Source organism: Mercenaria mercenaria, chromosome 3, assembly GCF_021730395.1.
Source record: "Mercenaria mercenaria strain notata chromosome 3, MADL_Memer_1, whole genome shotgun sequence".
Taxonomy (NCBI): Eukaryota; Metazoa; Mollusca; class Bivalvia; order Venerida; family Veneridae; genus Mercenaria; species Mercenaria mercenaria.
The window spans coordinates 73061453-73077546 of NC_069363.1; the positions used below are offsets into that span (position 1 = coordinate 73061453).

Consider the following 16094-nt stretch of genomic DNA (forward strand, 5'->3'; position numbering starts at 1 on the left):
CAGCCAAAAATCCACCGTTACAGTGATATATTTAATCTTTCCAAAAAAAATCCCTCCTTCGGGATCTAAGGAATAGACCCATACATGAATTTCAAAGCTCTGTCTGTGTCTGTGCAGTACCATACCTGAGTTACAGTAGATGTCTAATTCAAGAGACTAAAAATTCCTGTTACTTTAATGGTCAAGGTTACAGTGCTGTACTTACTAGTTGTTTACAAATGTGCCATACAGTTTCAGTTTCAAAGCAACCATGGTAACAAAAAATGTACAAAATGCTCAAATTACATTTACATAGTAAAGAAAAAAAAGAAGTAGACTAAAATTGGTAGGCGACATTGACATATACGTTACAGAAATGTTGTTATGAACTAACAGTCTGTCACCAATTGCCATTAATGATTTATCTGGTGTTTAAATGTTCATTGATTATACATCAGTCAGACTCCATCAGTATATGTTATTTAAATAAGGAGATATATTGATGAGTATAGTTCTAGTAATGGTTATAATCTAATACTTTAAGGTAAGTCTATTGCCAGAGCTATCTTTTGCAGCAAGTTTTGCTGTACTTTACATTACCTAAACATTACACTTAATAGATCACATCTTTCAAATCTGGCTTTTGTTTTAAGTCATAGGATATGAGAGGAAATTATTTTTTCCTAGGGTTGTTTCTTTTCAGGAAAAGTGCAATGTTTTTTGCAGTGATAGTTTTATGCCTCCATTTGATAAAAAGAAAGTCTTCCTTGCAAAACATAATTTTTGTACTTCTTTGTAATCTCTTTAAATCTCTTAATTTTATTTTGTTTTTACTGGCTTCCAGGCAGTGAGCTTATAATAACAATTTATATCAATTTCTGGTTGTTATGGAAATGTTAATTTGCATAATAATGCTGATGTATCATAAGTGTACACATATTACCATGGAAACTGCCAATTTTAATTACAGTCTGTTGCCATAATAACTTAGAGTAATTATGCAAAATATTTGATTGCCATTTGACTGGAATAATAGTGTAGTAGAATGGGGTAGAATGGGTACAGTTCAAGTGTTTCTTTAAAGACAGTGTTGAGATTGTTTGCTTAAATGTCTCGAGTTAACTGTCCAGGGTTTAAATCCACGGTTAGGTAAACAGATTTATAAATAAAATGGTAATAAAGCGTTAAATTATTTGAACTTCTGTGTATGAAATAAAAATATTTCCTTCCCTTTAAAAGAGCTTTGGTTAAATCTGTCAAAATATGCTTTTTGGTTTAAGAAAATAAAGCAACCGTGTGCAAAGTATGAAGCTTACAGATCTGTTTTAAAACGATATTGTTTTAAAGAATAGGAAAATGCATTTTTGATGTGCAACACTTGAATTCTGGTGTTTAGTGCTGTTTCTAACACCTACTCTGGATCCTGTTTGAAGTATGTAGTGCTTTAGCAAAATACATTAAAGTATTATAAGAATTGTAAACTTTTCGTAAAGTTTTAACCTGTTTCAGTCAAGGCTTTTTCTTCAGTTGTATTAGCCTTGAAAAATGACTGATCATGTAAAATGAATACAGACTGTTCAATTTGTCTGCATTTTTTTATTGCACAAAGAATTGTTGCAACTTTCAATGCATGTGATTTTGTTAACACTTTCGGGAATTTTGACACCGATAAATCAGTTTTAAGACTGATTTCTTGCACAATTCCTGCTGGGTCTTGATATAGATAGTCAGGATTTGTCAAGCCTAACTGATCTTTAATCTATATTTATACAAAATACGAAGAATATTAAAAATTTTCAACAAGTGAGCATTAAGAATCGAGTATTGAACGGCACTAACCCGTAATCGCTAAATGCTTCTTGTATTACAGTAGAGAGACACTTGAGATGGTTCAATACACCCCTCCCATTTTGGATCATAATGTTTGTCCACATTTCATAGACACAGGAATTTCAAACAATTTAGATTCGTGCAGTTTTGCTTATAGTGGTCAGTTTGGTGTTGTTCTTCCATATGACTTTTTTTTGGAATAGATGTGGAATAAATTGAAAAAATGAACAAAAAGAGCAGGATTCCTGTGAAAAATAAAACAAAGGTAAGGAGGGGACTGAGAATCTTGTTTAGCCATTTAAAATTATTACAGAATCTTTTAACTGTACTGAGTTTGGATTCTTTCTCTGAAATCTGATTAAGCCATTTGAGATTATTACAAAATCTTTTCACTGTTAGGAGTTAGAATTCTGCAGAAATCTTAGTGCCATTTAAAATAACCACAAGATCTTTTTAGTGTAAGAACTTAAAGTGCAAAAGTGTTTTGCACCTCTCTTGGTAAAAGATACAGGAAATGTCATAAAATAATCATTTGCAGTTATGTTGATCCATTAAATTAAATCTGTCTTTTACATCCATAAATTCATGTCCCCAGGAAAAAGCATTTCTTAGTGGACATCATAAAATTTCATAGAATGAAGTGATTTCACAGTATTAAGTCTATCTTCAAGTTACTGTGTTAAAATTGAAGTTGCACTTTATGTTGAGGATCCACAGTTTTACTCTAATTGATGAGTCAAAAATTCTCAAAAGGAACAGAAAATGCAGTACTTAACCCTTAGCATGCTAATTTTCTAAAATGGACTGTTCCATCATTCAGTTTGGGCAATACCATTTATTATTCAAAGGGGTGTTCACTGAAAATTTACTAACTGAATAGCGAAACAGTGCAGACCATGATCAGCCTGCACGGATTTGCACTTGTCAGCAAAAAAATCAATCGCCTGCAAAGGGATAGGGTTAATTTACAGTTCTGCAATATTGAATGTTTAAAAGTTAAACAACGTCTCAGTACGGGAATTTCAAGATTGTTTTCTATTGTTTAAATTGAATTTTTTATGTGCAAATTTGTTCTGATTTAATGCTGTCAAACACCAAGGATCGGAAATTGTGTTAAAAAAGCATTAAAGGTATTAAAATGTGCAACTTTTCTAAAGTTTTTTTTCATCGTTTATTCATATTATTAGCCTTGAAAAATTGCAGCTGATCACTGTTAAATAATTAAATGTTCATTTCTGCATTTTTTTTGACAGTTTTTCATTTCAATGCTGTGAATTTTGGCAACATTTCGGGAATTTGAAGAAACAGTTCTAAACTTGATCTTGACATTCCTTGGTTGAAAGAAAGTGGTTGTAAGCTAATCTTCATCTTTACTATTAATTATATCAAAAGAAGTGTAAGTTTAACAGTGAGATTAAGACTGATGTTTTGACGATAATACCGTAATCGCTATCTTACTTGTTACAAAAGACACTTGAGAGAAAATCCTTTGGAGTCATAATTTTCATTTGACAAGAAATTCAAAATTTAGGATCTGTGCATTTTGGCTATGTAGTTTGGTGCTGCATTATTGACTTTTTTTAGGATAGATTGTTGGGAATATTTGAAAAAATTTGTCAAAAATGCAGATTCTGGAAAACTAAAACAAGGGTAAGAGGGAAACGAGATGTTGTTTGCATAAAAAACGTCAACTGTATGATTTGACCTTAAATCTATTTCCATTGAGATTATTACAAAACTTTTCTCTTTTTGGGTTGATTCTGGAATCTTTGTCCCTTAAAATTACCACATGATACTTTTTTGAAAACTTATATGTTTTACACGTTTTTGGAACAAGTGTGTCATGAATAATTCATTTGCATTATGTTATTTTAAATGTAAATCTTCTTGTTACTCATAATTATTCCAGGAAAATTATCTAATGGACACAAAAATTTTATAATGAATGAAGTTTTACAGTTTAAGTGCTAAGTTACTGTTTTAAATTAGTTTGACTATAGTTAGATTCACGTTTTACTGTAATTGATGAGTCAAATCTTAAATGAACAAATGAGTTAACTTAACTTAGGCATCTAATTTTCTAAAATTTGTTCATCATTACATTTGCAAACCATTTTTATTCAAATTCACTGAATTTACTAACTGGAATAGCAAGCGTGCGGCCCAGATCACCTGCAGGACCTAGCATGGGGAAAGCAATAAACCAAATCCCAAGCAGGCTAAGGATTAAGTTGTGAGAATGTTTGCATAAGTTGCCAAGTCCCAGAATTTCAAAAAGATAGCTTTGTAATTTGATGTTGCAGTTTTGTCTGATTAGAAATAAAGTTGAGAAAGTTTGTTTTACAAGGAATTGACAAGCAGGCATCCTTGCTAGGCATCTATCTAATATATTTATATGTTGTCAAAGTTTCAGATAAAATTTAAGGTTTCAATTAAATTCTTCCTTTGAGTTTTGTAGTTGTGCATCCTGGAATTTCAGGCAATTTTTAATTGAAGATTACGACTAGCTTGGGATCTTACATTTTTAAAGAAAATTTTTTAGTTTTCAGTTTACTTTTTAATACAAAAGGGAAGGTAAACAGATGTTAAACAGTTTTAAAATTAAATCTGTTTTATTTGTAAAAATAATATTTTGAAAAAATTGTCTGACAGTAAATTTATTAGTTGACAAAAACATAATATTTATGGACTACTGTCGAAAGTTTTAATTGTGCTGCATTTGAATTTGAAGGTAGGATCCAGATTATTTTTGATCTTTTAACCAATTTTCAAAATATTTCTTATCAAAACTTAGAGTAGGTATAGGAGATAGTAAAGGGTTTGCAAAGCTTGCAGGATATACCTAATCTTTACCAAGGTTCATACAAATGAATGTTTGTTATCTTTGATATTTTTAGTGCTAAATTGCACAATTTGCATCTCATTTTGATTGTTTGTTAATTCAGTTTTGCAAGCTTTTGAAATTTTATTATTCAGATTAGGGCCCAAATTGCATCGAGTTGCAATTAAGATTCATGGGTTCATTTCCAAGACATGCGCAACCTTCAGTATTGACAAATCTGTTAAGATAGGTTGTGAAAGGCAACGCAATAGCATTAGTTTGGCCTTTTGAGTTTTAAATTTGGTTTTACGATGATTCAATCGCTCATATCTCAATTGTTGAATAATTGAATTCACAACCAATTTGTACAACCTTTTAATGACAAGCTTGAATTAAGCTGCTCCATTTTGGTTTGGGAAAGAATTTTAAGAGAAGAAAATTTTTATGACAAATATCAAAGATGCTGTACAAAAATGTGTTTTGCATTAAATGTGAGTTAGAAAAGTGATTTTTTACTGTCTGTTTGAATAATTGCTCTTAACAAAATTAAAAAAATGAACGTGAGACTGAGAAAATTTTGATGGTTTGTAGCCTGGTGAAAATAAAAGATATGTAACACTTTTTATGTGTTTATATTATAGCTATATAAGTGACATATTTATGTAAGTTATGTTTATGAAAAAAGCTTTTAAGACAAAAAAGATCTAAAGATAAACTTGTTTGGTTAGGTAGATTTTAACTTCATTGTCAGAATGAAATGAAATAACGTTGTGTAAGAAATTCATACTAGAACGTAAACAATTTTGCAGGAAACAGACTGTGTGGTACTTATCCCATAGATGACTTTCCAGCTGGACAATGCTTCTCTGTGAGTTATGCTTAAAGTGGCAGAGTTATGGTTCTTTATAAGCCAGGACACATGTAGAACATGCAGTATTTTGATTAGCTAACAGCTTTAAATAATGTAAATGCCATTTTGCAAAATGTTTAAAATCTTCTGCAATTAAGTTCATATTAATTTACTTAAGTGCCACAGTGATGAAAGCTTTGAGAAGCTTTTTCAAGTCCGCTTCCAGGAAAAACCAGCGCTTATGTCATTTGAGAAAATTGTGACCATAACCTCAGTGGGGCTCCATCCCACAACCCCTTGTCTGAGTGGCATTAAACCACCACTACCTTTATATTTAGAACTTTTTATTCCCCGATGAAAGTCGGAGGGATATAGTTTTGGCGTTGTCTGTCCGTCCGTCTTTCGGTCTGTCCATCCGTCCATCCGTCCGTCCGTCTGGAGCCATATCTAGGAAATGGTTGGGAATATTTATTTAAAACTTCATATACATGTTCAGCACTATGAGTTCTTGCGGCCCGTCAAGTTTCAATCAGATTGCCCAAGTAACACCAGAGTTATGGCCCTTAGAAGTTTCTAGTGTTAACTACATAGGGTACTATAAATATGGCAATTTCTGCATCATAACTTTTGACCATGAACTATGAAACTTTAACAGAATTTAGAGCACTATAATGTGGTTGTGCACACACAATTTCGTATGGATTTCTTTTGTAACTGCAGAGTTATTGCCCTTTAATTGTCTAAAAATCCACATATTTGTACATAACAAACTTGCCATTTGGCAAAATTTCATTAAATTTCTTTCATTCTTTTCTGTGAACATTTATTATAAACATGTGAAGTTGCGCACCCACACCTGGTCGCCCACTTGCCTTGGTCACCCGGGGTGACCCCTAGGACTAAATTGACCCCGCCCCAGGGGTCACTTGATTTTACTTAGGAAAATCTTTAAAAATCTTCTTCTCAAAAACCAGAAGCCCTAGAGCTTAGATATTTGATTTGTAGCATTGCCTAGTGGACCGCTACTAAAATTGTTCAAATCATGACCCCGGGGTCAAAATTGACCCTGCCCCATGGGTCACTTGATTTTACATAGGAAAATCTTCAAAAATTTTCTAAAAACAAACCAGAAGGCCTAGAGCTTAGATATTTCACATGTAGCATAACCTAGTAGACCTCTACAAAATTTGTTCAAATCATGACCCCAGGGTTGACCCTGCCCCAGGGGTCACTTGATTTTACATAGGAAAATCTTCAAAAATGTTCTAAAAATAAACCAGAAGGCCTAGAGCTTAGATATTTCACATGTAGCATTGCCTAGTGGACCTCTACAAACTTTGTTCAAATCATGACCCCCAGGGTCAAAATTGACCCTGCTTCAGGGGTCACTTGATTTTACATAAAAAAATCTTCAAAAATTTTCTAAAAATAAACCAGAAGGCCTAGATCTTAGGTATTTGACATGTAGCATTGCCTAATAGACTTCTACAAAGTTTGTTCAAATCATGACCCCCAGGGTCAAAATGACCCCGCCCCATGGGGTTACTTCATTGTACATAGAAAAATCTTCAAAATTTTCTAAAAATAAACCAGAAGGCCTAGAGCTTAGATATTTCACATGTAGCATTGCCTAGTGGACCTCTACAAAATTTGTTCAAATCATGACCCCTGGGGTCAAAATTGACCCCACCCCAGGGGTCACTTGATTTTACTTAGGAAAATCATTAAAAATTTTCTTAAAATAAACCAGAAGGCCTAGAGCTTAGATATTTCACATGTAGCATTGCCTAGTGGACCTCTACAAAATTTGTTCAAATCTTGACCCCGCTCCAGGGGTCACTTGATTTTACATAGGAAAATCTTGAAAAAAATTCTAAAAATAAACTAGAAGGCCTAGAGCTAAGATATTTGACATGTAGCATTGCCTAGTAGACTTCTACAAAATTTGTTCAAATCATGACCCCCGGGGTCAAATTGACCCCGCCCCATGGGGTTACTTGATTGTACATCGAAAATCTTCCAAAAAATTTCTAAAAATCATCAGTTTGACATTAGAAACATGTAGCTAATATTACTCTGGTGAGCGATCCAGGGTCATCATGACCCTCTTGTTTTTCATTTTTAATTTTCCATCAATATTTATAATCAGCATGTGAAATTTTGTTTCCTCTCCCGTTCCCCCAAACCCCCACACCCTTAAAAAATAAATATATATACATATATATATTTCCATTCCTTTTTTTTTTTTTTTTTAAATGTTCAAACCTTCAACATGTTAAATTGTGACTGCACAAGCCTTGCCCTCAGTCATGTTCAAGATATCTTACCAGTGTTCTCATAAGGACATCTGTTTTTTTAAGTTCAAATGTACATGTTAAACAACAACACCTGGTGCCAAACCACTCAAAGACAATATTTCGTTCCAGTTAAACTTCAAGCTCATATTTCAATTAACTGCATTTAATTTTAAAAGCTAAGCTTATTACAGTAAGCATATCCCGTTCAAAATAAATTCTTTAGTAAGGATCAAAGTATCGTGCATTTATTATGTAGTCTTTAATTAAACATGTGTTTTCTCTTAAATTGATTTTGACTAATGAAATTATTTGCTTCTTATTAACATCCTTAACTTTTTGCCGGATATATTTTTTTGCCATTCCTCACCTCAAACCCTTTCGGCAGGGGATACCAATTCATCGAATTTTCTTGTTTGGTCTACATTTACTGGTCTTGGAATTTGTGATGTCACTACAGTTGAATGCCGGGAAGTTCAAACACAAGTTAATGCTGGACTTCAGGGGTAGTAATAATTAACCTGTCGTTAAAGAACAAAGACAGGTCTAGTCACAATTGAAGTGAGACTGACAGCTTATACTTCTAAAAGTCATAATTTAAGATGACACTGCAAGTGTAACAGTATATCTATGCTGTCAAAATGGTGTGAGGAAAGGACTGCAAAGTTGTTAAATATGAGTGATTTATACCTGCTCCTTAGTACCAAAGATTGTATGTGCTTCAGCATGGAGTAGTATGGCTTGCTTGGTATATTTGTAATTTTCTTTAAAATAAATATATTTTTAGGGTTTTTTTTACTTTCTCTCATTTTTCAAAGTTTCTGTTTTATATCATATTCTCCATTTCAATTTTAACTTCATTTTTAAAATTTATGGATTTTCCAATATTTTAATGCTTGAAATTCCCATGGTGTTGTAATTAATTCATGAAATCTTGTTCTAAAACCAGTTTTTGACCGCCATAAGGGACAGGTCTTATGATTTTTATGATTTAACATTTCAGTTGTTTATAGTTATAAGTTTACATCTTACGGCTCGATGGTTTCATTCACAATTTTGCTGTATTATTGTGACCGAAGCGTAACACCAAAACTTAGTTTTAAATCGGGCAAAACGCAAAAAGGGTGTAAATCTGTTATCAGACATCTTGTTAAACATTGACTTACGTGAACCTATTATTTGAATCGGATTAGATGACAGTTAAAATGATTATTATCTCTTGGATTATATTAAAGCTATAACTATGGAGATTTGGAACTAAACGTCAGATAATTCCGTTATTGGATTTTGCGTTCAGGATGGCATCATTCATGCAGTACTATGGCCCAATTCCGCCAGAGGTATAAAAATGAATTGCAGTTCTTGAAGTTTAAAAAAACTGTACTCTGTTGGCAGGTTTTTTATTAATTGTTTTAAAATTGATTATTTTAACTCAATTGGAAGTTTAAGATATGCAAATTTTAAGGATTTTTTAAACAGCTGTACTGAATGAAACAGAATTTGTAACCTCTTTATATGGTAGTAAAAATTTGAGTTATGCCGAATGGGTGTCTTATTTCGGTGAATTTTTTTATGGTTGTCAAACTGATTCATACCAGGTATAAACTAAGTTAAAATTAAAAGAAAATGAAACCTTGAGTTGTGAAAGCATGAGTAGCAAATTGAAGTTACTATTTTTACATATTAAGGGATTGCAAAAGTATGCTGTTGTCATTTTTGCAGAAACACAATAATCTATTTATCTATATACAGCCAATCTTGAACAAGGCCCTTAATGTTGTTTTAGGAAAACAATGTACAGTATTATAGTAATTTGATGACAAAATGGTGGAATATAAGGCAAGGAGGAAAAACTATATATAATATTAAAATTTTGTAGCAATCATTCAGACTTTTGGGTTAGAGACTAAGTTAAATAGTAATTTCTGAAAGTCTTTTGATATGCGTTGTATACATTCAATGAAAAATTTACTTTGTAAAAAGATTTGGCAGTGTCTTTAGAAATGGTGTCAGCCACTTAGCCAAGAGATCAAGGGTTTGAGCCATCTTGTTATCTTTGTTATTCTCTTCAAATACCTCGGTCTAGTATCTTTTTGTATTGTAGGCACAAGTTTTTGTATGCAGACACCTTTTATATGTGAAAATGTTTCAGTTTCCACAACAGTCAGGCTAGATGCAGCAAATAACTTTCAGATTGTTTTACAATTATCAAACCTGTAGCAATCTACTTAATCTTGGTTTCTGTCATCAGAGAGATGTCTTGTTTGATGCCAACACCTTACTTGTCATAGTGCAAAACAAAAACTGTATTAAAGAGTATACATATTTGGTGGAAAACAGTTTTTGGTGAATATTAAATTTGTCCATTTGTTTCTATATGAAATGAATATGTTTGAAGAGGTCAGTATAACAAAAAGGCAATGATCTTATGTGTGTCCAAGATAGAGTGCTGCAAGCTAGACAAGGCAATGAGCAACTAAAATGTGGTCCAGATCAAGAGAGATGTCTTATATGGAAAGTAGTCTAAAATCTAGACTATTCAGTCTTCCAACGAATTTTGTGACAAGCAAGACATATGTCCAGAGTCAGTTTTAATCACGAAAACTGCAAACAATTTAGGAAATGCACTTTTTGCTGGAATTGTTTTATATTACCATAAATTTTGTAACTTGATTTGAATTTATTTTTTCCTTACGTAAGAGCAGTCAACATCCAAGTTAGATGCGTAACTTCTTCATCAGCTCAGTGTATAGTAAACCTCTATAATGAATAATGTCACTTGTGATGAAAATTCTTGCTTTTTTGTGTGTTGACAAATTGACACCTAAGATGTCCAATATGTAAATGTATTACCTCTTTACGTGATTAATTTTTCATTGCCTAAGTTTGCAATCGGCAGATTTTCGTAACATTTTTATGATGATGGATGTTCTTAAGTAGACATTTGTCATAAACGAGATTGGCGAAAACATAACATTACATTACTCATCTAAAACATGAAATCGGCAATAAAATGCTTCAAAAAATAGGAAAAAATATTGATAGTTGATAAGGGTTTTATGAGCATGAATTGGTAACCAAAGGCTGAGAATATATTACTGATTGGCATGATTATGGTAATTTTTTACGGTTGCATTTTGACCTTTTACATATCCCTGACATGGCTGTTAATCATATGCATAATGTCCAGTGTGTCTGCATATAAAGATTGTATATCTGTATCTCATCCTACTAAACATGGTGAATTTCTTCTAGTATCATATCATTTGTATTAAGGTTAAACATTGTCATTTTTTTCCCCATGTGTAAACATTGTTGAAAATGTTTGTTGCTTGGAATAAACAGGAATTACTTCATATGGTAATCTCTTATACTGTTTTATTTTGATATATATATAACACATTAAAAGGGACCATCTAATGGAGACTGAATTTCAGGGTTTGATTTTGCATACAGTATTTGAAAAATACAGTAAAATATTACTTTATTTGTAATAAAAAATGTTAAAAAAAGATACAAATTTTCATTGATTTTATGGCTGACTTACTCACAAAAATAAAATTCTTGTTCCTTGTATCATGTTCAAAAGTTGAAATCCAGTAATTTATATCCCAGGGAAATTGCTGTTTGGCCAAAACCAAGAAAATTTTAATGTTGTGCACACAAAATTAAATGTCCACAAAAACTTAATTACAATATATTAATAGAATTATAATTGCATGTTTATCAATAGGTGCTCATTGAAATGTTATAAAAATAAGGACTTGTATATGATATGATATGATATGTTAGAATTTTCAGCAAGCACTGTATGTCTGAAAATGCCTTTGTAAATGTTAGGTGTGATATGAAAACCATGGTCAACAGCGGGGAAACATACTGGCCCATTTCAGTTGTATATTTCTCACCTGAAAAGTGCAGTGGGGCAAATTATTCTGAATCATAAAGATAAAACAAGAATTGGTCCATTTTTTAACTCAGTGACTTTATGGAAGACTTTGCAAATCTTGAAACTCCACTGAATCTGCAAGCTTAAGTTTTCAAAGTAATTTGACTGAAGTGTTTCTTGTTACACCAGTTTGAGCTGTGACACTCTTGTGAAAGATATAGGGTCATCATGGCCCTCTTGTTATTCATTTCTAATTGATTTAAGAAATAATGTATAGTAAAACCGTTTTTTAACAGTCATTATCAATGCACGGAAAAAGTTTATATATCCGCGGAATAATTTCACGAGGGCATAGCCCGGTTGAATTATTCTGGCGACGTATAACCGATTTTGAGTGTAATTGATTTAGGTAAAACACGATTTTGCTATACTTTATTTCAATTCTAATATGCCCTTGATCTAAAACAGTGCAGAACATTATAGTAGTGCTCTTTCTTGGTCACAACAAAATCTTTGACGTCATCGCACGACTTTACGTAAAATATTTCCTCCGTATATGAAGAGCATTTTCATTTTACAATATTATAAAATTTAAAAAAACATCACATACCAAAAAAAAAAAATATATATATATATATATATATATATACAAATGAGATAGAGCTATTTAAAACATGAAATGTCTACATCTTATACTAGGAGTATGCATTTATAAATATGAAATATCAAATCATTGCATGCAACACATACCTGAGTACTGGTAATTATATAAACGAGTATAACTACCTGTAATGAAATTGAATTGTATTTGTTCAGGTCCTGCAATTGTCAACAAAAAAGTTTTTGCCCATTATAAGGTAACAAAATGATAAACAAAATGATTTAAGTTTCAGGATGTTACTTGGTAGACTCATGACAGGTGCATGAAAATCACGAATAGCATAAAAATTGGTCATTGGCAAATAACTATGATATTACAAGCTTTCAACAAACATTGGGAGTAACTTATAATTCCCAACAGGAAAACTTGGGGAGTAACTGTTCAAAAAATCCCTACTGGAAAACCTGGAGAGTAACTCTTTAAAAATTCTCTGCTGGAACACATTTTCATTACTGGTCAGATATTTTCTTATTACCGTGGTAATCAAGTTCAAAGTTTGACTTCATTTAAATTCCTATTTGCATAAATGTTTTGGTTGAGGTTAAATATGTTTTTATTATATTGTAGACCTTGAAAGGAACAAAAGTAAAAATGACGAAGAATTCTCTTTTAAATTCTAAATACACTGATATTGTGTGTCACATTGATAACTTGTCAGAAAGTATAGAGATGGGATAAATATCACAAAAGATAGGAGCAGTTTATTCATTCAGTTATTGATGAACAGTAGCGAAGAATAAGTCAAAGTGATATAGGCCCTGCAAATATTATAAAGGTTTTCTTTCAATGAATACTATAATGAGATGATAAAATATGGGTAAAAGCTGATTACAGTATTACTAAAAGAAATAACAAAAAAATTGATGATGTTGTTCTTGCAAATTAAATGAGAAATTGTTAAGATATTTTTCTCTTTACAAAATTATTATCAGAAATGAATGGCCACAAAGACTTTCATTACAGTTCAGTTGACAGCAGTACAGTTTGTCATGTTCCTGAGACATCATTGCTTGAACTTTGGTGTAAACATCATTGGTATCTAAACCAAAATCTAAATAATTTTAACCATTCAACTAAGCTAACCATCCATGAAGCTATTTATAGCTTGTCATAGTGAAGAGTTTGTACTAGCTTCTGTTAAAATTACTCTGATATTAATCTTTCAATTTATAAGTTGCAAGTGGTCAACCTATGTTATAGTAGACGCGACTTGACCCCGACGGTTGACCTTTGCATTACAATACATAATGAGGCACAACCTATTATTGAAAAGGAGTGTACGTAAAACACGAGCTGCATGAGAAAAAGGAAATATAAATTTGTGTAAATATAAATTAGTGTATTGGAAATATTTAACTGATCAAATGTTAGTATATACTTTGATACTGTACTGTATCCAAACTAATTCCATATAAATATACACGGCTACCCTAAGCACCCTTGATTTCTACAATGAAATAATCGATATGAATAATCAGCCTAAGGTCAACCATCGCGGTCAAGTTGCGACTACTATAGTAATCTGTTGCAAATTGTGATAACAGGACTGTTTCAGGAAGCCATTACAATATGAAATTATATGGTATGCATTTTACCCAGTGAACATTAGAATGAATAAAAATCCATCTTTAATTTAAACAGATCAGGGTAGCTGACCCTTGCATCACTTAAAGCAGGTGGTAGGTCACATATATCAGTCTTAATTGGACCAGGTGTACACTAGATGTATCAGTTTTTGTATGTATTTACAGAGGAATCCAGAGGAATACCTTGCTAGACAGAAAGCTCAGGAAGAAGAAGAGAAGTTGGAAAAGAGCAGATTCCAACGACGTTATGCCAGTGATAAAAGATCTGACAAGGATGTAGCTAAGAGAAAGAGTTACGTACCTCCTCGTACAGTTGATGACGAAGCCCAGAAGGCAGCAAGGGAATATAGGCAGAAAAGAAGGTCTTTAAATTTTGATAAGAGATCTGATCATTCTGATAAATCAAACACTGGCAAAGCCTCCGATTCAAGTAATGCTCAAAAACATTCTAGTTCAGAGAAGAAATCAAATGAAAAACCATTGAAAATTGCCACAGACAACACTGACAGTTTTTCTCCTGAGAGTGCATCTTCACCAAGAACATCGAAAACTGGACCAACTTCTCCAAGATCAACAACTTCCCCACCTCGTCCATCAACAAAACGCAAGGCTGCTCCCCCGCCGCCAATTTCTACATCCACATCATCAGCTGCTCCTTCAGTAACACCAGTGTCTCCATCTGCTTCAACAACAGAATCACCCTCATCCCCACCAGTACAACAGGTAGCAGTGGAGGCTTCCTCTACCAAACCTGTCCCTCAGCCTAGATCACCTCACTCTAAAATACCAAAGCCAGTCACAAACCAGGAGTCACAGAATTCCAAACCAAGCACACCTCAAAATAGCTCTGAACCAGTTTCATCAGTTCAGGGTGAAAATAAGTCTAGCACACCACATGAGATTCAACAGCCTAGTAGGCCACCAAGAAGAAAGAATAAATCATTCTTGCATGAAAGTTTTGAAAAAGAACAAAACAGAAAATCAAAGGAAATAGCCGTGAATGTTGATATAAAGAACAGTCCTGCAGAATCTTCTGTTGCAATAAGTAATGTGCCAGAATCTAAACCTGGTGATATTCTCCCAGAACCAGATTCTTATAATGATAAAGAAGACTCTCTTCTAGATACAATAATAAAAGAACTACCAGCTTTTCAGAGGGAGAAGCCAGTTAAAGATATTGAAATAAACCATACAACAAAGGAAGAAGTATTACCAGTTAATGGAACAGTTGAAGAGGTCATTGTTGCAAATGTTGATTCAAATGTAGAATGTGAGATTAAACCTGTAAAAGTAGATAAACCAAGAGGAAGATTGATTGAATCTTACGGTATTTCTAAAATAGAATTCACAGACAAGCAAATAGAACTTGACAGAGTTAATGTTGATGACAGTGATGATGAAAAGGAATTGATAATTAATGTTCAGAAACTGTCCTATAGTGAACGTAAAGTTTCATTAGAGTCTGATGAACCAGATGGATATAAGGAACATATAAAACCTGTAGCTTACAATAAGAGAGGTGAAGATTTGCAACAAGCATTTGAAAAGATTATAGCATTCCCTGATAAAAGTAAGCTTAAAGATACAAAAGACACTTTATCAATAGCTTCAGATATTTCAGTTTCTTCTGCAGGATCTGAAGCCCCACCATTACCAGATAGTGCCCCACCTCCTCTACCTTGCATTGGGAATTCAGATTTGCATCTATCATCATCTTTGAGTGAAGTTAATGAGGTTATTAAACCTGAGGTAACTGAGAAAATTGAAGCCAGTAAATTACCGCAGACAGAAGAATCTGAAAAAGTTGAAGTTATCGAGACAATAGAATTGAAAGAAACTAAAGAAGTTGAAACAAATCCAGAAATGTCTGAAATTCCTGAGATTACAGAGAAGGCCAGTCCGAGGGAAGTTGTAAGTCCAATAAGTGACCTGAAGGCTTCAATGTTCAGTATGCGTGTGACATCTCCAACCAGAGATATGACTGGAGAGATACAAACAAATGGAGAATTAACAGTTGATACAGATATAGGAAAGAAAGGAGGCAGTTCAGATTCAGACATGTCTGATGATGAAGAGGCATACACTGTTACAGGAACATTTACACCAGGTAAATTAGAAGTATTATGACTGCTTTCTGGAAAATAGGTTTTTCCTTACTGATAGTGCTTTCATTTTATAAAGTTT

At 32.9% G+C, this 16094-nt stretch overlaps 1 protein-coding gene across 1 annotated transcript in view; it reads left to right on the forward strand.

Annotated features, from left to right (window-relative positions):
• LOC123525691 (titin homolog) overlaps window positions 1–16094 on the forward strand; it is a 122807-nt gene that overhangs the window by 77546 nt on the left and 29167 nt on the right. The window contains exon 13 of the mRNA XM_053538883.1: window positions 14076–16017. Coding sequence (XP_053394858.1) covers window positions 14076–16017 — 1942 coding nt within the window. The remainder of the gene's footprint in view (window positions 1–14075; window positions 16018–16094) is intronic.